The 22,815-nt window shown below is 30.8% G+C and overlaps 2 protein-coding genes across 2 annotated transcripts; both read right to left on the bottom strand.

The window, feature by feature from the left end:
• Positions 1 to 13,312: 13,312 nt before the first annotated feature.
• LOC137827883 (tetraspanin-6-like) lies at positions 13,313 to 15,764 on the bottom strand. The gene is made up of 3 exons (XM_068634242.1): positions 15,001 to 15,764; positions 14,077 to 14,396; positions 13,313 to 13,610 (listed from the first exon to the last, which is right to left on the bottom strand). Exons 1-3 carry the CDS (start codon positions 15,490 to 15,492, stop codon positions 13,571 to 13,573), a joined length of 852 nt encoding a protein of 283 aa, XP_068490343.1. The 5' UTR covers positions 15,493 to 15,764; the 3' UTR covers positions 13,313 to 13,570.
• Positions 15,765 to 17,001: 1,237 nt separating this feature from the next.
• Positions 17,002 to 21,896, bottom strand: LOC137827882 (serine carboxypeptidase-like 27). The gene is made up of 9 exons (XM_068634241.1): positions 20,761 to 21,896; positions 20,575 to 20,670; positions 20,327 to 20,419; positions 20,155 to 20,240; positions 19,778 to 20,038; positions 18,972 to 19,099; positions 18,787 to 18,882; positions 17,619 to 17,724; positions 17,002 to 17,493 (listed from the first exon to the last, which is right to left on the bottom strand). The coding sequence occupies exons 1-9, from the start codon at positions 21,128 to 21,130 to the stop codon at positions 17,350 to 17,352; spliced, it is 1,380 nt and encodes a 459-aa protein (XP_068490342.1). The 5' UTR covers positions 21,131 to 21,896; the 3' UTR covers positions 17,002 to 17,349.
• Positions 21,897 to 22,815: the final 919 nt, after the last annotated feature.

Genomic DNA, 22,815 nt, shown 5'->3' with positions numbered 1-22,815 from the left:
ACTCGAGCAAGCACTTCAAACCAAGGCATCAATCAAAGACGAAAAGGTACTCTATCATCAAAATTCTCGAAGTAGAGAGCATGGTCGTGGAAGTCGTGGAAACAGTCATGGTGGTAAAGGTAGCAGTCATGAAGGGTACTATAAGGAGAAGGTACAGTTGAGCCAACCAAATTGGCGTGGAAGAGGATGTGGTCAAGGAAGAGGCGGGCGATCAAATTACTCCAGTATCGAGTGCTACAAATGTCACAAATATGGTCACTATGCGAAGGATTACAACTCCGACAAATGTTATAATTGTGGTCAAGTGAGGCATTTAGCAAAAGATTTTCGATCCGATATAAATATAGAAGAGACAACCAACCTAGCCTTGGAAGACGAAACGAATGAATGTGTTCTCTTGATGGATCAAGATGAAGTCAACATTAATAGTGAAACTCTATGGTACCTCGACTCGGGAGCAAGCAACCATATGTGCGGTCACGAGTATCTATTTAAAGAGATGCAAAAGATTGAAGATGGACATGTGTCATTTGGAGATGCATCGAAGGTGGAGGTCAAAGGTCGAGGTACGATTTGCTACTTACAAAAATATGGCTTAATTGGGTCACTCCAAGATGTGTATTACGTACCAGACCTCAATACCAACATTTTGAGTATGGGTCAACTCACGGAGAAAGGTTACTCGATATTTTTAAAAGACCGGCTACTACACTTGAAGAATAAGCAAGGGCGTTTGGTTGCTTGAATCGAGATGGCAAGAAACCGGATGTACAAGCTGAATTTAAGAAGCATACGAGAAAATTGTTTACAAGTCAACATTAAAGATAAGACATCATTATGGCATCTCCGTTTTGGTCACCTACATCATGGTGGTTTAAAAGAGTTAGTGAAGAAGAATATGGTGCACAGGCTACCCAACATGGACTACGAGGGAAAATTTTGTGAAGAATGTATGCTCAGCAAGAATGTGAGAACTTCATTTCCAAAGAAGGCTCAATATTGGGCTAAGCAACCTCTTGAATTGATTCATACCGACATATGTGGACCAATTACTCCAGAATCCTTCAGCGGTAAAAGGTATTTCATTATTTTTATCGATGATTTCTCATGAAAAACTTGGGTTTATTTTCTAAAGGAAAAATTTGAGGCATTTGAGGTGTTCAAAAAGTTCAAGGTGATGGTGGAGAAGGCAACTGATAGACAAACCAAAGTTGTACGATCTGATAGAGGTGGCAAGTATACTTCGACGGCTTTCATGGAGTATTGCAAGGAGCAAGGCATAAGACAATTTCTAACCGCACCATACACTCCTCAACAAAATGGTGTGGCCGAGAGGAAGAACCAGACCATTCACGACATGGTTCGATCAATGCTTAAGAGCAAAAAGATGCCAAAGGAATTTTGGGCGAAAGTTGTGCAATGCGCCATCTATGAGCAAAACCGATGTCCACATGTGAAGTTAGATGATCAAACACCACAAGAGGCATGGAGCGAACAAAAGTCGACAGTTTCTCATCTCAAAGTGTTTGGTAGTGTGGCTTATGCACACATACCAGATCAACGAAGAACGAAGCTCGGAGACAAAAGCAAAAGGTATATTTTTATTGGGTATGATGAGAAAACAAAAGGATACAAGCTCCTTGACCCGATAAGCAAGAAAGTGATGGTGAGTCGTGATGTGCGAATAAATGAAGCAAGCGAGTGGGATTGGAACAATTCTTCAGAGGTTATGATTGAAGTTGGAGAATCATCAGTCGTTGCACCAACAAATATAAATTATGAAACTATCGATGATGAAGATGAACCACGACAACCTAAAATGTGAAGTTTGCAAGATTTGTATGATTCGACAAATGGGGTACACCTTGTATGTCTTTTGGCAGATGCAGAAAATATCAGTTTTGACCGCAACAACACATGGGAGTTAATAGAATTGCCAAAGGGAAGTCAGCCCATTGGTGTGAAGAGGGTATTCAAGAAAAAAGATGAATGCTCAAGGCGAGATAGAGAGGTACAAGGAGCGACTCGTTGCGAAGGGATACAAACAAAAAAAGGGAATCGACTACGATGAGGTGTTTGCTCCCGTTGTAAGAATGGAGACGATTCGGTTGCTCATTTCCCAAGCAACTTAATTTAAATGGTTGATATTTCAAATGGACGTCAAGTCGGCTTTCTTGAATGGTGTGCTTGAAGAAGAAGTCTACATTGAACAACCACCCGGGTACATGAAAATCCGAGAAGAGAAGAAGGTGCTAAAATTGAAGAAGGCATTTTACGGGTTGAAGCAAGCACCACGAGCATGAAATGCTTGTATCAATACATACTTAAAGGAGAATGGGTTCAAGCAATGTCCTTACGAGCATGCTCTTTACGCAAAGAACAATGGAGGTAACATGATATTTGTTGCTCTTTATGTTGATGATCTCATTTTTATGGATAACAATAACGAGATGATAGAAGAGTTTAAGGGCATAATGAGACGAGAATTTGAGATGACAGATTTAGGATTGATGAAGTTTTTCCTTGGTTTGGAGGTTAGTCAAGAAAAGACAAGTATTTTTGTATCACAGGAGACATATGCAAAAGAGATTTTGAAGAAGTACAAGATCGAAAATTGCAACCCAATATCAATATCAATGGAACTAGGTGCAAAACTCTCAAAGTTTGATGGAGGAGAACGTGTCGATGCAAGTACCAGAGTTTGGTAGGAAACCTTCGTTATCTCACATGCACGAGGCCGGATCTTTCATTAAGTGTCGGCATCATAAGTCAATTCATGGAGGAACTAGTTTACTCACATTGGAAGGCGTTGAAGCGAGTCCTACGGTACATCCAAGGTACTGTATCACTCGGATTGTTCTACTCGAAAGCAGAAGATTACAAGTTGGTGGGTTACTCTGACAGCGATTGGTGTGGAAACATAGATGATCGGAAAAGTACATCAGGATATGTATTCTTTATGAGCAACACAACATTTTCTTAGCTTTCAAAGAAGCAACCGATCGTGACGTTATCGACGTGTGAAGCTGAATATGTGGCAGCATCTTGGTGGGTATGTCATGCGATATGACTTAAAAACTTGTTGAGCAAGATGGAGCTAAAGCAACTAGGTGCAACCGTGATTCAAGTTGACAACAAATCAGCAATTGAGTTGGCAAAAAACCCAGTGTGAACAATGAAAGAAGCAAACACATTGATGTTCGTTTTCACTTTATCCGTGATCATGTGAAGAAAGGAAGTGTGGAATTGGTGCATGTGGCAAGTCAGGATCAAGTTGCAGATATCTTCACAAAACCGCTACCGAAAGTACTTTTACAAGAAGATTATTGACATGATGGATGGTAGAAACATTTAAGTTTATGGGAGAGTTTTGTTGAATAAACTTTAAATGTAATTTGTGGATTTTAAAATTAGAAGTTACTAGAAAATAGTAGAGTGAGAGTTTGGATATGTGAAAAGACAAAAGTTGTGAGTGGGATTTTAATTATGTTGTTAGTGGGGTTTTAAGGTCATAATGAAGATTTTTCTGGAAGAGTTTCCTAAAGCCTATAAATAGGATGCTCTCTCAGTTGTAATATGCACCACAAAAAGAAATACAATAGAGAGAAATACAAGAAGAAGAGTGTTTCTTTAGAGAAAATCCAAGTGTGAGTGGTTGTCTGTTTTTCAAAAAATACTTTCAAACCATTCTTTGTTTAGTCTGATAATTTCCTCCATGCTTTCTTCTCCTATGGGAGTTAATAAAACTAGGTTATCTCCCATATATCTTACTTTAACAATATTCATTCCCCCCTTAACAAATTCTTCATGTGGCCAATAACACTTTTTAACATCCATGGGAGAATTTTATGTTGAGGTTCAATAATGGGACCTTCCATTTCTCTTGCACTGAGCCACGAACTGCATTAGCATATGACTGATTCTTTTTCTTTTCCTTTCATACCTCCTTGCTCTTCTTCTTCACCGATTCAACTTTCTTCATCACAACTTCATTTTTGTATGATCTTCTTACCTTTCTTTTAGGGTCAACCTCTGCTCTTCCGTAACGCGGGATGTTGACAAAGAGTTTCATACTACCTATACGAATTTGATCCAGCTCTTTCTCCAACCTGTCCACATTTGACATCTTAAAGAACCGTACAAACTCGAATCTTCTCCTTCACTTGTTCAACCTTCTGGATATAAACACTTCTTTTACTCTTGTCCACCTTAGAAAATTTTTTATCATGTCATTTTCTCCATAGCTATTGGAAAAGTTTGAGAAGAAAAAAGTGGAGTGGTTACTTAGCATGCGGAGACTTGCGACCCTTGCCGTAGTGATCGTAAGCCATTGACACACATTATCGAGAGTTCTTCTTCTCGTATCTGTGACTCTCAAAAAAATATTATTAGAAAGGAAGTACTAAAAAGTACAAAATGAAATCTAGAAATCTGCTACATATAGCAAAAAAAACTGCATTTAAACACAAACAGACTACACTGAACGCGATGAAGAAAATGATAAAAACAAACGATGCGCTGAGCAAACATAGAAAAACCTAAATACGTGATACAGAAAATTATTTTTCGTCTAAATTTTGAGTAACTAGAAATAAATAATACTCTTGAATTTATTTTTTATTATATTGTTTTATGTCAACAACGAATAGTAAATAAAGAATAAATTGATAACGTGATGAGTTCAAGTTTCTAAGTAGTCAAACATAGGAAACCTAGATTTCGTAATATGAAAGAGAAAAGAGTTGACAAGAGAATGTCTTTAGATTAATTAATTAATTATGTAATGAAAAGTTTAATTAAATTTAAAGATCCTGGATTATGGGAATACCAGATCTGATAGGGCGTGGACCTTTGTCTACCCTTCAACGCTGAAATGATTAAATCCACCCTAATAATTACGCTTATTTTCTAAAATATACAAATTTTATCCTTATAAAATTTTAATTATGATTTTTTTTTTCATTTTCTAAAACTAAACTTTGTTTTATGATTATTATAACATTTAATTACAAACAACAACTATTAAAGTATCTGTCTAAATAATATATATTATTTGTTAATCATTATTATTAATATTTTATGTAGACTGTTATCACTAATATACATATATCACTTCCAATAAATAACTAGATGGCATATTTAATAAAATTACTTAATTTTATAAAATTAAAACTCAAATTTTAATTACAATTTTACAAGAACTAAAATTACACTTTCACAAAATTATATGGACTAAAACTGGAATTTAATTAGTATAATAAATATAAAGTTTTGGATGTGCATTAATCACAGACCTAATTCTAAAAATAAATTAATTATTATTTGGTAATAAAATATTTTGTGATTGTGACTTCAGAAGTGTTCGTGTTATTTAAATTGGAGTCTGGAGATTTTATTGAGAACGTGTTACATTCTCGTAAAACAAAACAAAAAAAATGTTAAAGAAACAATTTCTCTCTCTTTCACATTATCTCTCTTTTCTCTAACTTTCTTATTTCAAAATCTAATTATATATTATAGTAGTTGAGAAATTATTTTTATTTGATTAGATTTTTAAAAAAAAAACAAAAATTCTGTGATTTTTTCATTAATTTTGATGATGTGAGTTGACAAAAATAATTATTTCAATTTGTTTTATAATATACAGAATTTTTGTTATATTTGAATAACTTATTTTTTTTTTTAACATTACTCATCTATCTATTTTGAAAGATTATTTTGAAGATAAGTATTTTATGTAACATAAAGTTTTTATATATTTTTTTTATAGAATCTTAGGATTATTGATTTATATAGGAAGTTATTCTACTAACTTGAATATGTAGGTTGGAGTTTAAAGTTTGTTAAAGTGAATTTTGATCTTGGTTTGCTAAATATGAGTTTAGATTATTTATATTTGATTGAAGTGGTTGAAGGATGATGTGTGAACTGTGATTGATCATTTTGTACGGTTTAAAAATTGTATTATTGAAATAATTTTGAAAAAATGCATTGAATTCTATTGTTGAGGTTAATTTTTTTATATCTTCGTTCAAGCGAGCCAAGTTTCGTTCAAGAAAAAATAGTCTTTCACTTGAGCTTGTTTTTGAGCCTGTGTTCACTCGGATAAAAGGAATTCTTGATTAAGTGAAAACATTGAAAAATCAGTCTTTTCGATTTAATTCTCGCTCAAGTGAGCTCATACTCACTTAAGCTAAAATATTCTTGTCTTCTTCTTATCTCTTTAATCATTTGAATTATTTATGAATGTTTTATTTATAAATGTGGAGTAAATATTAGTTTCTCTTGATTTGAAAAAAAAAAATCAAATGATATGTAGAATGATGAAATTTATATGAAAGTGAGGTCATACATTTGGGATAATGTATAATTTTATTATTTGATGGATATCAAGTATTGACTCCTATATTTAGCTTCACTCATGGTCTAGGTTCATGACTAATGCATCAAGTGGTGAGAAGTTAATGAGGGAGTTTGTTACACACCGTGATCAAATGTAGATATATAGTAATGGGTGTCTTGAACTTGATATCACAATTCTTAGATTCACTTGTAAATTTAAGTATAAGATTGGATCATATATTAGTCTCTCGTAGGAACTATACTTAATACAAGTCTTCTAGAATACGCTAGTTGATATTTCACTTTTTTAATATTCTTGATGTATAGATCAATGTGTAGTTTATATGATTATTGTACATTGTATTGCAATGAAATTAGATTATTATGATTGATACATTAATTTTATAAGTTTATATTGGATTGAAAAAGACTAGATTTTTCATGAATTATTAATCTAAATTATTTATTTTTATATATGTTTTTGTATACTAGAAATTTCTTTCAATATCTTATCCTTATATGGTTGAAAATATTTTACAAATTAACATATATATATATATATATAATAAATTATAAATTTCATAGTTGATCAACCTTTATGTTGTTAGGTTTTCTTACAAAAAATAGACGAACTCCACAAATTTTTAATATGTCATTCTTCTATAGTTGCAATGTAATTTTTCTTCTCATGGCGGAATAATGGTATTCTTCCAGCTATTTAAATATATAATATTAATAAAATAATAAAAGTTAATTATGTTCAACATAACAATTTTGCACAAATTAAGAAAACTTATATAAGTTGCAGGGTGGAATAAGTTAGTACTGCTTAAATATCTAATTTAACCTATATTATTTTTTTACCGTGAACCGAGTCGCATTCAATTCCCATCATTCTTATTTATATAACAATATATTAGAATAATAATGTATTTATGTTACTGGTGAATTTTTATGTATATGACTCAACTTTCATCTTATATATGATGTGAGATATAAAAATATCGGAAATATCTTCCTTAAAACATAAAATATGTGGAATTGTTTTTCTCATATGTTTGTTTATAATCACTAAATATAATTTCTGAGTTGCACTTTTTCCATTGTTGAACCCCACTTTCAGCTACTTTACCCTTTCAGTTATGAACTCTATAGTGATGTTTATCTACTCAATGTTGTATCAGATAACACCAAATTAAATTGTTTGGCTAATAGAAATGTGGTTGATGGCAAAGTCCAAGGACCAATGTCTGAATCATTCCCTCTCTCATGCGCATTTCGCAACTTGGACACTATCACCAACTTGCCTCGTCAAATTGTTCTGCTGCCAGTTCACAACTTTTTCTATTTCCAGAAAACACAAATGGTTTTAAGAGCCACTTGTCCAACTATCAATGTGGTGGACCATTCCTATTTAAGGAATATCTTTCTAATTCATTACTTCTTTTCCCATTAATAAATACTTTTAATTAAAATATAAATTGTTAACATGTTTGATTAAAAATTAATATCATACTTTATCTCATTTGTTGCTTATATTTCAAACATATATTCAATGTAAGTTCAAAAACAAATAAGTCTTGTATGCTTATATTATTTCGATTTCGATTTCCAACGTGATCAACAATAAAATGTTCAAGTGGAGTGATTTACAATCGAATTTTTGAATGATATCAAATGCTTGAAAATTCATAATCATTGTATTAAATTAAAAGTTGGAGTTCCAATAATGTTTCTAAAAAATATTGATCAAGTCAATGAACTTTGCAATGGAACAAGATTACAAGTCATTCACTTAAGGAAGAATGTTATTGGTGTCAAAGTTATTGCTGGAAAAAATATTGATGATAACATATTTATTCCTATAATGAACTTGACTTTTTATGAATCAGGTATGTCTTTTAAGTTTCAGAAAAAACAATTTACAATATATTTGTGCTTTGCCATGACAATAAACAAAAGCCAAGATCAAACACTTATTTTTAATTTGAGTCATAATATTTTTATTTTTGTCTATTTGGTATATTCTTAAATTATTTACTAATAATTCATATAATTTTAATTTATAATTGTAATTCACTCTAGCACCATTCTTAATTTTAATAATTATGTATTTATTATTATAATATTATCATTTAAATATTAAATATTTAAAATATTCCCGGGTTCAACAAGTATAATACACTTTTTATCACTCACAGTGTATTGTATTATAGGCAACTTGTCAAAACAACAATATCTTTTAAACTAATAAAACTTTGTGCAATAAACAAATCACACTTTTAAATGCTCAAAAGTACAAAATAAAAATATGAAGTTTTGGATTGGAATTATGTTGGATGTAACTCCAATATAAATGCACGCTTGTGTTTAGTTGAACGTCTCTTCAGTCAAGTTCATGTTCAATTATATTATTTACACGAAAACATATATGTAGTAACTCTAGCAATGATGTGTGATTTAGTTTTGAATTGTAAGATAATGTTCAAGAGTAATTTAAATAAGATTTTTTAATTAAAAATTGTATATTAAAGATCAACTCTATAAAAATATATTTATATAATTGACAGCTTAAATTTTGTTATTTTATCATATTTTTTATAGTATTTGCTCTCATCCTTCTAAATTTTTTACTATACTTTTAGTCTGAAGAATACAAGTTAAACCATGTGTATTATATGTAAATGTTAAGAAAAGCAAATTAGATATCAAATTTGTGATAGAATATATTTTTTATAATTACAATCTTTACTAATGTAGATTTCTCTTCTTCTCTTTTCAAACTTTTTAAGACAAATTATTCTTTAATGTTTATCAGGTCTTGAAAGATATTTTAATAAGTAATATAACGTGCTATAATTTCCTTAGTTTTTAGAGTATAATTATTAATATATATTTTAAATGTGGTTAATAAAAAATACTAAATTTTTATAATAAATTCATGAAAGATCACTATAAGAAAATTATTAAATAGAAACCAAATTTAGAGAAAAAAATAATTATTCACTATATTAACTAAATTAGATATTAATTTAAAGACTAACAAATTATTTATATCTAAAGTGGTTTTTATTATTAATAAAAATTTATAAAATAATTTTTAAATTGGTATTTAAATAGTCATGTTTTAGCTACTAATATTTTAGATTTTAAATCAATCTTTGAAAAACTAATAAAAACTAATTTAGAATATAAAATAGTGACTAAAATTTTGATAACTAATGGTTTAGATACCAATTTAAAAATTATTTTATAAAATTTTATTAATACTAAAAACTAATTTAAATATTAATAATGTTTTTAATTTATAAAATAATATCTAATTTAATTAAATAATAACTAATTATTTTGATCTTTAAAATATTTAAAATTAGTTTTTATTTAATGTTTTTTTTTAATAAATAATTAAAAGTGATATTTTTTAGTAAAATATATTCTCTATTGTATAAAATATTTTGCATGCATTTTAATACTGCATGTTTATTGAATTGGGTAAAATATCTTTTTATGAACATAAGATTAATTTTCAATTTAGTACAAAATAAAAAATTGTTTGGTTTTGGTTCAACAAGTTATAATTTTATTTATATTTTATTCATATCCATTAATTGCGTCAGAAAACCCGTACATAACATGGATAATGTCTTTTGAAAAATATTAGGAACAGATTATTTTATTATAGATTTTGTCTTATACTTGACAATTTTCAATTTCATTATAATTGTAAAAAAAAATTCTTTTATATAATTGTAATTCTTTTAACATTGAGAAAAACAAGTAGGTCTAGTATTTACACAAAATACTTAAAGAACCGAAAACCAATTTTAAAGGAAACTAATAAACAATAATTAAAAAAGTTTTTGACTGTCACAATCATATTAAATTTCCGTACATTTCCAGACGCAACTACCACCCAATAGAAGAAACATGAAGGAATGAAAAGCACTTTTTAGAAAAAGTTTTCTTAAATATATATGATATTTTTCTAATAAAAATTTCAAAACGAGCTTTACATTATTTATTTATTTTTTTTATTTTTTTTTTATCAATAATAAACAATGAAATGTGAGTCACCTTAATTATGTAACGAGCTTTACATAATAAGCTTCTAATCAAACCTACTGTTTTAATTTCTTTCTTTCTTTTTTTTTTTCTTCTTCTTCCAAACAAGTAAATTATGAAGAAAAAAATGCGAGAAGAAAAAGTCATCTGTTATGCAAACTTCTTACATGGAGTCAGGTTTTAACGTAAGTTTCAATTACAACTTCTTCTTATAAATTTAAAATAAAGAAAAGGATATTCATATAAACGTAAATATAATACATCCATAAACTTGTGTACATTTCTAAATACTTATTTATTATTAAATTATTAATATAGATGTATTTTTATATACGATAAGTATAAGACTAAAAAAATGAATTGTGCTTAATAAGAAAAACAATGAAAATAATTTTGACTGTTTTTAAGTTGTTAAAAAATAAAATATAAATACAAAATTATAAAAATCTAAGTCTTTATAATAATTGTTCATGAAAGAAATCTTTTAAATAAATTAATATAAGTTGCATAAAAATAACCTTAAAATAACAAATCCCATAAAGTTAAAAGTGTAATATATTGCTTATAACAATATTATGGGAGAAGTTATTATTTATTACAAGAAAATTTAAATAACAATCAAATTTAAAAAAATAAAATTAATTATGATATTGATTAAACAATTGGAAAGGAGTGTGCTGATCTCTGACCCAGGATTGCTATTGTTTAAGTTGGGTTTCTTATAGACACATATAGTTTGTCTTTGTCTTTGTTTGACTTCTCTGTGTGAAGTGTTTTGATGGGAATTATTGATAGTTTATGAGAGTTACTTCTTTTGATTAAAAAGAATAGATATTATTTTATAAATTAAAAAATATTAATTTAAAATTATGTTTTAATATAAATTATTTTAGATATTAATAAATTTTTTAATTTATAAAATAATTTTTATTTTAGTTAATATAATAACTAATTATTTTAATTTCTAAATTTTTTTATTTAATAATTTTTTTAGTGATTAAATTTCAATTTATTTATACAAATATTTCATGTACATTACATATGAAATTATCAGTAGATAATTTTTTCTATACAGTAATGCAAAGTTAGTTTTTTTTAAAGGTCCTTATTTTTATTTTTATTTATATTTTAAAATAATCTATAAAAAAACATTGTCTTTAGAAACTATATAAATTAATAATATATAACTTATTTCAGTTAGTTATGAAAAGAAATTTTGAAATAAATGACTTAATTTGAAATTTTGATAAGTGTGAATAAAGAATGAAGCTATTCTTCATTATTAAAATAAATTTAAGTTTTATTATTAAAAAGTTGTAAGGACACACTCTGATCAGAATCGATTATCTTAGGCCAAATAAATTTATAGAATTTTTATTAATTTTTAATAGAATTTAAATAGTTAGTATAGTTAGATATCAATTTAAAAAATTTATTAATAAAAAAAAATTGCTGGTCATGCCTTTTTTTTCGTCTTACATCTTCTACCTCATCCTTTCTTCACTTAGAAAATGTCAAGATATCACATTTTAATGGAAGTTCTTTTGGTCTTCTATAATAACCTTCAACTATGCAATCCAAAAATTTTGGATTTTACAATCGGAGCTTTCTTAAGAAAAAAAATGTCTTTTGGATTGTATAATCCTAAAGACATTCCTACATTACACAACTAAAATGTTCTTTTTAAGAAAAAGAATATTACTTACATATTATGTTATAAAAAATAAAAAATAATTTATGGATTGCATGATCCATAATTTAAAAAGTACTTTTTAAATTATACAATCTAAATTTTTTTTACTAACTTTTGTATTGTACATCTGAAAGATATATTAGACTTTCAAATTACACAATCTCATCTAAGAAGTTTAAGTTTGTAAAAAAAAACTTTAAACCAGAATGACAAAGTAGATATTTTCATATTTATGGGGTAAAGAAGGAAAACATGAGAGTGTAAAAAGAAGCTCCTGATAATAGACCTATTGAAGAAGAGTTTGGGCCCTTGTCGTTAATGATAGGACAAGGACTGTTTCTTCCTGCACCTCCATATCTTCTTCTAGCACCTCCATACACAACATGAAAATACATTTTTATCCTTCTTGTACCACCTCCATAGAATAACTTCCGAATTATGTAATTTGGAAAAAGATTTCCGGATTACATAATCCAAAAGTTAAAAAGACTTTCGGATTATGTAATCCATAAAGTAATCATGCATCTGAAAAAAGACTTCCGGATTATATAATCCAGAAGCTAATTACAAATTTGAAAAATGACTTTCGGATTATGTAATCTGAAATATTCCAAAGGAGTAGTTTTGGAAATACAAAAATCTATGGAAGTGAGAGAAGAAGGTATGGAGGTGCAGGAAGAAGCAGCCTAGGACAAGTGATAGCAATCTGGAATCTCAAAACTTTTTGGCAGTATTTAATTAAATTTTGGATTTAATTGTAAAATAGTATAATTTTGCTTACATTATTAACTAATTAAAAAATTACTTAGTTATTATTTTTAAAATAATTATCTCATATCATAATTCATTATTCAATAACAGTGAAAAAACTACACAGTTAATATATTTTCACTAAATTCTAATTTTTTTACGTAGTGTAGGCATCATATACAAAATGAAACGGAACATTATAATATGAAACAGGATCATTTGTACTGTTTTGTTTTTTATAATAAAATTATTCTGGTTCGTTTTAGTGGTTTAACTCTTTCAAATGAAGTCAAATGCTATTACTTTGCAAGTATTGTTCTGGTTTAATTCTGTTCTAAGATGGAATATAGATGTTCCATTTGGATCAAACACGCCATTAAAACCTTACCTTGGAACTTATTCTATTATTCCATCTTTCATTATTTTTTTACTTTTTGGAGAATTGTGTAAGAACAGAAAAGCAAGTGGAATTAGGGTTCTTATTCTATTCTATCGAACCCCATTGCATATAGTTAATATATTAAAATTTAAAACCCCACTAATGAGAAAAGGCAAAATAAAGTAATGGTACAAAAAGCAAAATTATGCTTTATACATACAAAAGCAGCCATTTAGGAAAGGTGGTAGAAACAAAGGCCTTCTGTAACATACACTGAGAAACTAGTGAATTCTCTCATTATGGAATGAAGCACCCAAACATGGATGATAGTTAGAGTTTCTCTTCTAATAAAGTTGTTCTTTTCTGTCATGTAACCACCTCCACCTGTGGGAAAAAGCACACCAAAAAGCATTACATAGTAGCTAAATTGGCCATATTCAAAGGTTCTGCTGAATTTATTACCATTCATATTTGTTTAAAATTCCCACACTTCCCCTTCCAAGTAATAAAAGTCATACCCAAAGCAAAAAACTTTTTTTTTCTCAGATAAAGCAAAAGACTTTAAGTTAAAGCATCTGAAATAGGTTTTAAAATATACACAAAAACTTTCTTGTGATATTTTAGGTAGTGCTTACAGCAGTAATTGTGATCTTACAAGACAGTTTTACACTACCTTTCCATCAGAAGTTACTACTCTTATGACTTTTAAGATGATTGTGCTAAAATTTAACAAAGTTTTGAATTTCCAACATTAAAAGACACTATTTTTGTTTCTTTTTATTTGATTTTATTGTTGGAAGGGAAATGAGTTAATAACATGATTAAATTGTGTGGATAATTGTGGACTCACCAGTGGTAATCCCATCTGGGTCGGACTTTGGTCATCCTGTTTTCGCCATAGGGATAATCCGTTTCAGATCTTTTTGTGTTTCTGAAAGCACAACACCCTATGGAATAAATTCCTATGAGAAGAACAAGCATGGTGACAGTGAGAACCGAGAGCTTGTGCCAATTCCCTCTTATGTCTTCAAGCACACCAGCTTTGCAAGAATCACACTCATAGCAGAGCAAATTGGGGGCATTGTTCCACCTGTAGCAATCAGGGTCTTGTGTCATCATCATTGCTTCAACGTTGTAATTGCAAGCAGTTGGTGGCTTACAACATCCAGACTGCATAACCCAAAATACAACTATAACTTAGCAGTGATCGATCTGAAAAGAAAAAAAGGCTTTTGTACTATTTTATTGAACAGACATTGAAAATTTTAATGTTTGCAATGAAGTGAGAGGTTTAGCATGCAAAATCCATTGATTGGGAAGTGGAATTTATTTTTTTTACACTTGAAATTAGTTGCAGTAACGATCACAAAGAAGGAATAAAAAAGTCATCACTAGTCTTCTATAATCTCTAATTTAGCTCATAATTCTGTGTTGTTTTAATGGTGTTTTTAGTCCCTGGTAACTTCTAAATTTTGGGTTTTTCACCTACTTTTAAAACATTGGTTTTAGCTCTCCTATTTATTGAAATACTCAAACTTTGGTCTCTATAAAGGAAAAGTAAGTGTTGGAGACTTTAGTTTTGAATATTTTCACAAATGCAAATGCTATATAGTTTTAAAAGTAACAAAAAACTAAATATCAGAAATTTTTCATACATAATTTGGACTAAAAACATCATTAACTCAATTGCAGTTTATTTTCCATGCATAGAATACAGAAAATTGAAAAGACTAAACAAGCTCTAAAGAGAAACAAGCTACATAAGTAGTTGAACCTGTATTGGAGATATATCCCTCTGCATGTAATCAAGAAGGGTCCAGGAGGCAACCTTTTCACAAGTTCTAGACCCCAAAATACAGCTTCTGATAGTGCTCCAATAGCGAGGATCCTGTATTCTCTTCCTCAGCCACGGTGAGTAATCCTGAAGATGATACTCCTTATAAACCCTTCCAGCCACTTCAACACCACCACCCTTGCTAGTCACACCAAAACCAAATATAGTCAAACCCATTAGTGCTGCTATGAGGAACAACATGACCACCAAGTACAACCATAGTGCACATGCCACATGAAAGCATGCACCAATGAAGCCTGCTAGTGATACCACAAGCACAACAAATCCTATAACCAAAAGAGGGGTTTGGAGAAAATTTTCACAGGTTGTGCTGCTCCTTGCCATCCATAGACCTGCTCCAATTATTGGTATGGATGCTAAAAGTGTGAACAAGTTCAAGAACCCGATCACTGTATTGCTGAACCTATACATGTCTCTCACTCTCAATCTATCTCTACTTTCTCATTTGTTAGCTGCTTCTCCTGCTGTCTTCAGCTTTTGTTTCCATTTTTAAAAGGGGTGGTGACACTCATTTTTCTTTGTTTATGTTGTCCTTCAAACTCAAACTTTTGTTGGGGGATGTGAAAATGAGCAAATGAAATGAGATTGTCCTTCTTAGTTATTAAGGAAGTTATTTTTTGTCTTGGTGTGACGAATCTACCCTTCTTCCCTCCTTTCCCGGTCTTTTTTTTAAGTATGCTAGTGACTCAATTCACACATTTATCCTTAATACTTATGCATACAGAAGCATCAATTCCATGTGAATTTTGGCAAGGCAAGCAAAGAATTTAGAACAAGTGATGGTGTTTTTTGTAACTACAAATAATGCTATTGCTTTTGAGATATGGACCCCAATTGGACTTCTTTTCGAAGCAAGATCATGAACCAGATTTGGGCTATTGTTAGACGGGTATTATAGAATAATGGTACAGTATTGTGGGATGCTCTGTCTTTCTTATCCTGTCTCATCTAATCTTATTGTCACACCAATACCATGTGTCTATTCGGCTCCACTAGAAAACCTAATTCTTTTCTTAAAAGATGTTCCACCAAGCTTTAATTCGTCAATCACAAATACACTTTAGCAAAGCACCTTGTCCTGTTGGTACATTATGCTCTACCATGGAATTTTAAATGCAACAACGTTGCCATCTTCCAATTGTTCAATTAACATGCCTTTTGCTATTTCAGAACTTTGATTTTCGAGTTACTTAATCAAATGAATGTTGATGCCTTTTTTACTAGTGACTTGATTGATTAGCATCAAGACGCTCAATAATCACACTCACTTTTTTCTTCTCCTTCTTCAGGATCACTTTTTGAAAATGAACTTTGATGATAAAAGTGAATACAAAATTAAACATAATGCCTGGAAACATATCTGTTATTATATATTTTATATCTTGATTAACCTCCCCCTCCACCATGAAAGTGACGTGAATTCAACAAGTCTCAAGTCATCTTATATATAAAATAACTTTAACACCACCTTCAAGCCAAAAATTTAAAGTACTAGTTTTACGAGTTTTTCTTCTTGTATATAGTTTATATCAATTATCTCTTTAGAATTCAATTTTTCTCAGAAGCCAATAATCATGTGTAAGGTGTGCTTCTCTTTCTCATTACCCCAAAAATCCACAATATTTGTCGAAAGAGTGGAATCGGATGTACATGCTAAGTTAAGTCAGTGATACTAACATTGAAAAAAAGGGTGGGTAGGTATCTAATTAAATTGAATTTTCAATTCTTCCCTACATACATCAAAGGTCACAGAAGCCAGTGCCCCTGTATCTGTTCAACTACAGCAAAGCGATGTATGACAGAACCAAGGAGCATTGAATGCTTAGTAACACTATGTCACTTTCAATCTCTTTTCTCCAGTTCAGAATGCAACAACCCATTTGTTTTGAAGTACAGTTGATTAATATTGAAGTTTATCCGTAGTCACTAACTAGTAGTATAAATTTTTATTACTAGAAGAGCAAGATCAATATACATGATATGGCATTGGTCTTGCATAATGAAAACCATATAAAGAATAACATTTCGGACAAATAATCACATCTTCACTAAGAAATAGAAGTAGAAGAATTCCTGCTGGTAAATTTATCAACTTTTTCTAGGCAGAGAAACCAAGTGTGAACTCATGAGGATTGAATTCCTTATTCGGTCTCGACCTGTTCCATGTGTATATATGAGTGGCAATTATTCTTGGCTTAGGTGCAAGAATGGTGGTACTTATGTTCCTATACTTGTGCGAATATTCATCAAGTGATAATGAACAAATGTCTAACTTGTTGGCATGGACTTGTTCTGCAAGAATGAACTAAAAAGAATGAATGCTTCGCGGGGCCTATGAAGAGGAACCTCGTGTCCAGCTCCTCTTACTGTAACCATTGTCAACCCTTTATAAACTTGACTCCAACCACCAACCTTCACAGAACAGAAAAAATCTTAGCTAATAAAATAGGATGACAGCAAAAAAAAATTATCACAGAATTTACACAATTAGTGTCTGTCACATGAGACCGTTTGTTACTCATAGAACTTGCACCAACCTTGCCACTATCATACCAAGGGTACCAATTGATGATGGTAGGTAGCTTCAAGGCATCAATTGAATATCGAGTAGCAGTCACTGGAACCACAGCATCAGTGTCTCCACTGCAGCCAAAGATACAGTTTCAATCCCAAACAAAAAACAAGGGATGATTAAAAAACTACTAAACAAACTACTAAACATTGAAGATCGAAAGGTAAAAGTATTTTTACTTTTTATTGGACAATGATTAAAATAAAGATGTGTCGTGTGAATAGATACAACAAAAAGTAATAAAGACATAGTTTTTAGCGCGAGTTTTGAGATTGGACTATTTTATTAGAATTTTTTGAGCTTTCACGGGTTGGTCAAGTTGTCAACATGAACCATTTGCCACTGCCTTATCATTACTATTTGCCTGTACAAATGCAGTATCTTCAAAAAATTCACCAACAACATCACATGCCTACTGTTTAACGAAAAAAAAAATCCTTGAATATAAAAAATTATGATAATTAGACAATATTTCTAGAAAACAAATCCCAAAATATAATTACTATTCTAGACATATCTCAAGAGGCAGAACTTAAATAAAATACTATATGTACTATAACTGCTATTTTCAATCAAAATTGACATTTCATCTTAGCAATCATTGGTCATTTTAGGTACCGATTTTGATTGAAGAACAAACATCAATGCTTAATTCTTGTGTCCTTTTTCTAGTTTCCAAGAGCTAAAAGTAGTTATAAACAGTATTGAAACTCATGTTAGGTAACAATGGAGAGTTTTTCATATTGGACTTGGCTATTTCAATAAGTTAAGAGCAGCATGTTCAGTTCTTTTGTCCTTCTATTTATTTGGTTCTCATTTTTTCTTAGTAAGGGACATCTTTCCCTTGCACTTGAATTCCTAACTTTCATGGTGTTGGTGGTGGTTGTAATCCTTTTTAATTTCCTTTCAAAAAATTTGTGGAGTGCCTTGAAGAAACACATGACAATTTTTTCTAGAACAGTGCATTTATACTATCCTTTTGTAAGTAGACTTTTCTCTATAAGCTATACAATAGAATGAGAGCCTACTAATTTTTCACTATGCAAAACCATTTGTAACATTAGAATAACCAATAGCAGAAACACTTCAGCACACATAGTCTAACTAAGAAGATAAAAAGAAAATGCAGGTACCTGTAGACCCATATGCGGTAGCCAGCTCTAATAAGTTCTTGATATATAGGAAGCATAGATAATGGAGAATCAGTCCAATAGTTCCCAACAATATCACTGTTAAAAACCACATTTTAGATCTAACTTAGAGTAAAAAATAGAATAGGCCCCAAGAAAACAGCTCAAAAGTTACAGATAAATGATACCTGCATGCTTTCCATTCATAAGGAATCCCAGTTACATTGGCATGAAATGCCTTCTGAACTTCTGGACGGTTGAAATACGAATCAGAATACCTTTCAGTACAGGGATCATATGCTCGAGACATCCATGGCTGAGTTTGAAAGGCAAACATAAGAGGAAAAGAAAAAAAAGTAATTTAACAGTTTGTGACCCAAATATTAACAACTATAGGTGCTATGCATCTGAAGACTGAAACTTGCAATGAAAAGTTCAAACATCTATTTTGCTTCAGGTAGTTTAGCAATTGCAAAATACCAATCAAGAAAATATGATATTCATCCTAATCTTAAACAGGCTAGTACCATTAAATTTTAAGACAGAAGAATTAAACAAGAATGATATCTGAATAATTTATTGCATTCATGACAACCAATACACTGCAGCTTAGAACCAATATGTTCTAATTTCATCTAGAATATTGTTATAAGTGAATTGTACAGCAAATACCAACCAACCTCTGTAAATTCTTAGAGATTCTAATCAAACTGCTAAATAATATTCTCCCATTCATTGCTTCGTAGCTTTTACCACAAGAAGATTTCAGAAGCTTATTAACCATTTCAAAAACATTCTAGTGTTAGATGAGATAATACTGATGGAAACTTCTCAATAAGCATCATAAGCATTAGAAATCAATGCTAATAACATAGTTGCAGCAGTTTTCCTTGAATGCACTCTATTCTGGTTTGACAACTATAATTCAGTGAAAGGACTTCCAATTAGAAATTATGTTTATAAGTAAATGGAATAAGTGACAGCAATAGCTTACATAGCGACCCTTCAAGCCGCGTCTGAGTGATGCTGTGTTATTACAAGGCTGAGTATAAACGCTATATGGATCAATGTTTCCCTGCTCCACAGTTGCAACTCTTAGAGCCTGCATGCACTGCACTGATGGATGCTGAGAGGACCCAAAATTGCAGGCAATTTTTAGCATCTTATACGTGGAATCTGAAACCAAACCATGGGTCCACCAATATTCAAATGTGCCGACATAATCATGATAATCATCAGTAACAGCATTACCAACCTGATAAACAGAGAAAAACAAAATAATTATGTGATTGTAACAAGGTAGTGGCAATTCTCCGTTAACATAACAAATAAAAGAAATGTACAACCATTTCATGAATCGTACAGTCTCACCATAAATCCCTTAAAATTAATGACTGGGTTCTGGATTCCCTTATTTTTCTGGTAAACAATTTGTGCCAACTGAGGAACATAATGACCTGAAAAAATATGTTCAAGAAATTTAATCCATAACTGTGGAACAAAATCCGTAGTAAGAAAACCGACATATCAAACATAGAATCACCTGCATAACTTTCTCCAGCAATGTAGAATTCTCTATGCTTATATTGAGGAAATCTTTCAAACCAATTAACAAGAAAAGCATATGCGTCTTCAGCTGCAAAGTCAGATCCCAGATGCACGTAAGCATGTCAAAATCACAATTCATAAACCAAATCATTGTTGCTAAAACAAAAACAAAAAAACTGGTACGAAGAGTGAATCCTGCATCTACAAGTACATTCCCTTCACAACAACTACATAATGCATTACCTGTTCTCTGGTCACCAAATGTATACAGATCTGCTGTTTTATTCGAATATGAAAAACCAACACCAGCAGGAGAATCAAGGAACAGTATATTTGCCACTGCAGTACCCCAAATAAAAAGGCGTAAAGATATGATATACGTTGTGAAAAACAAAAAACACAACCAATGGGAATGTGAATTTCACTTACACTTGTTCCAAGCATAAGGATTCAAGTAAAGCGACCTGCCATCAGGCCTAATGTGAAAAGGACCAATTTCTTCAGATGCACCATAAGCAATAGAGGAACATCCAGGTCCACCATTGAGCCACAAAACTAGTGGCCTTGACCTTGGTCCACGACTCACTGGTGCCTCCACCAACCAGTAAAACAGTGCTCTCTCACTTTGCTCATTCACAGTCACATAACCAGAATACTGAGCAAACCCAACATTCTTTGGCTGTCCTGGCAGCTGGGTAATTCTATCTCTCTTCTGATCTTCAATGGGGGAAGCCAAAGAAACCACTCCACAAATGGACAAAAGCAAAACAAGATAGAATCTTGAAGAATAACCCATCATGATTCTGCCAAACTCAAAACGAATACCCAAAAAAAGTACTACAGTATTTCTGGGTTGGAATTTCCTTTTAGATGCTTCCTTCTAAACCATGGAAAAGAAAATGGGAGAACCAATGGAAGTGATGAGTAGTACTAAAAGGGTCAAAGTCCAAGCACAAACACAAATCCCAACACAGTGATAGATAAGATCTAGACTTCAATGCCAGAGTTTTGTTGCAGTTCCACTGGTCCAAAATCAGATTTAGAGGGTGAGAGAGAGAGAGAGAGGGGAAAGAGAGTTACTTGGAGGGTAGAAAACAACAAAGTAGAGAGAGAGAAAGAGTGAGGAAGTGAGAACACATTGCATAAAGCTGGCAACATATTTATAAGGAAGTGCCAATGATTGTTATGATGAGTTGTTGCAATTGATTAAGCACCATGCATTCGGTCGTCAACTATATCATCAAATGCTTTGAATTTTCTTCTGCTCTCTCTGTTTACTGCTCATGCTTTGTGCATCAGAAGTTGACTGAATCAGTTGAACGCGCACATGGAGCACCAAGAGCTTTATCATTCTCTTTGCTAAATATATATTGTCTTGGTCAACATAACTACAAAATTAGTTGAGTAAGGAATTTACCAAAAGGAACTAATGGATTTCGTAGTTTGTGAATCACCATTAAGAGTTGAGTAGATTTTCCACGAGTAATTGTGACATGTAAGAAATGTTGATAAAAGAATATTCTTAAATGTGTGGTGTATATGAATGCGTTATGGATCATTCTATCATTATGAACTAGTGATGCGTTTGTGACAGTATCAAGAGTGAAAATCACCATATCTGAAAAAATGTTGGTTCAAGAAGGGTAAATCTGTGAAGAATAAAAACTGAGTGTAGTTTTTGTGGACCTAACTTAATCATTCCTTTGACTGACCTAGATCTATGAAGCATGCAAAGATCAGATCTAAAATAATTTAATAATTAATTTTGGTTCAATTTGAACTTAAAACAATGTTGAAAGATAAATGAGTAAATAGAAACCAATGAATCTAACTTTTTGTATTCTTTAGTCGACACACATATAAACATTAAACCTAACGAAACTTTTGCCAAATTTGCGTTTAATTTAATATACATATAACCAGACACAAACACATGAACACATGAACCAGTTGTTAAATAGTTGTTCACATTCAAAAGATTGATAAATAAAAAGTGTCAGAAATTATTCTGAAATGTGTTCAGAATGGTAATAGTATTAATAAAATTTATTTATGATGAAAATATTTTACTTTCTGTAATATTCTTAAGACACTAAATAATATTTGAGGAAAAAAAGTTGTTAAAACAGTTGAGATTTGAATGAATGGTGGGTTGTGTTTTATTTGACACTTTAAGGTGCCCGTGGAGAGTGTCGGTGAGCTTAATCCTAAAACATAAAGATGTATAAAACCTTGAACAAACAATGCTGGTTACTTTAATGGTGTTCTATGTTATGTATTTCTAAATAACTATATGAAATTTTAATAAATTTATTTGACTGCCTACATACTCCATAACCAAATAATATTGTTTAAAACATTTAAATTCGTGCATAGATAGTTCAAATAAATCAATTGAAAAGTTTATATGTATTAATTAATTAATATTTGCTGTGATAATTTAATTTATAATGGTTTTGTTTTAATATATAGTGTGTGAAATTA

This window comes from Phaseolus vulgaris, chromosome 7 (assembly GCF_000499845.2).
Source record: "Phaseolus vulgaris cultivar G19833 chromosome 7, P. vulgaris v2.0, whole genome shotgun sequence".
NCBI lineage: Eukaryota > Viridiplantae > Streptophyta > Magnoliopsida > Fabales > Fabaceae > Phaseolus > Phaseolus vulgaris.
This window is presented reverse-complemented; position numbering and strand designations above follow the sequence as displayed.

Bases quoted from the DNA above. Each gene is read 5' to 3' on its own strand.
- LOC137827883 (XM_068634242.1), bottom strand. From the start codon at position 15,492: ATGTATAGGTTCAGCAATACAGTGATCGGGTTCTTGAACTTGTTCACA. The intron at 14,397-15,000 runs GTTCAACTACTT...TGGGTTATGCAG, and splicing joins GGGATATATCTCCAATACAG to TCTGGATGTTGTAAGCCACC. The intron at 13,611-14,076 runs GTGAGTCCACAA...TTTTTCCCACAG, and splicing joins CCCAGATGGGATTACCACTG to GTGGAGGTGGTTACATGACA.
- LOC137827882 (XM_068634241.1), bottom strand. From the start codon at position 21,130: ATGATGGGTTATTCTTCAAGATTCTATCTTGTTTTGCTTTTGTCCATT. The intron at 19,100-19,777 runs GTAAGCTATTGC...TTTCAAACTCAG, and splicing joins GCGGCTTGAAGGGTCGCTAT to CCATGGATGTCTCGAGCATA. The intron at 17,725-18,786 runs GTACCTGCATTT...CTTTGGCTGCAG, and splicing joins TACCGCATATGGGTCTACAG to TGGAGACACTGATGCTGTGG.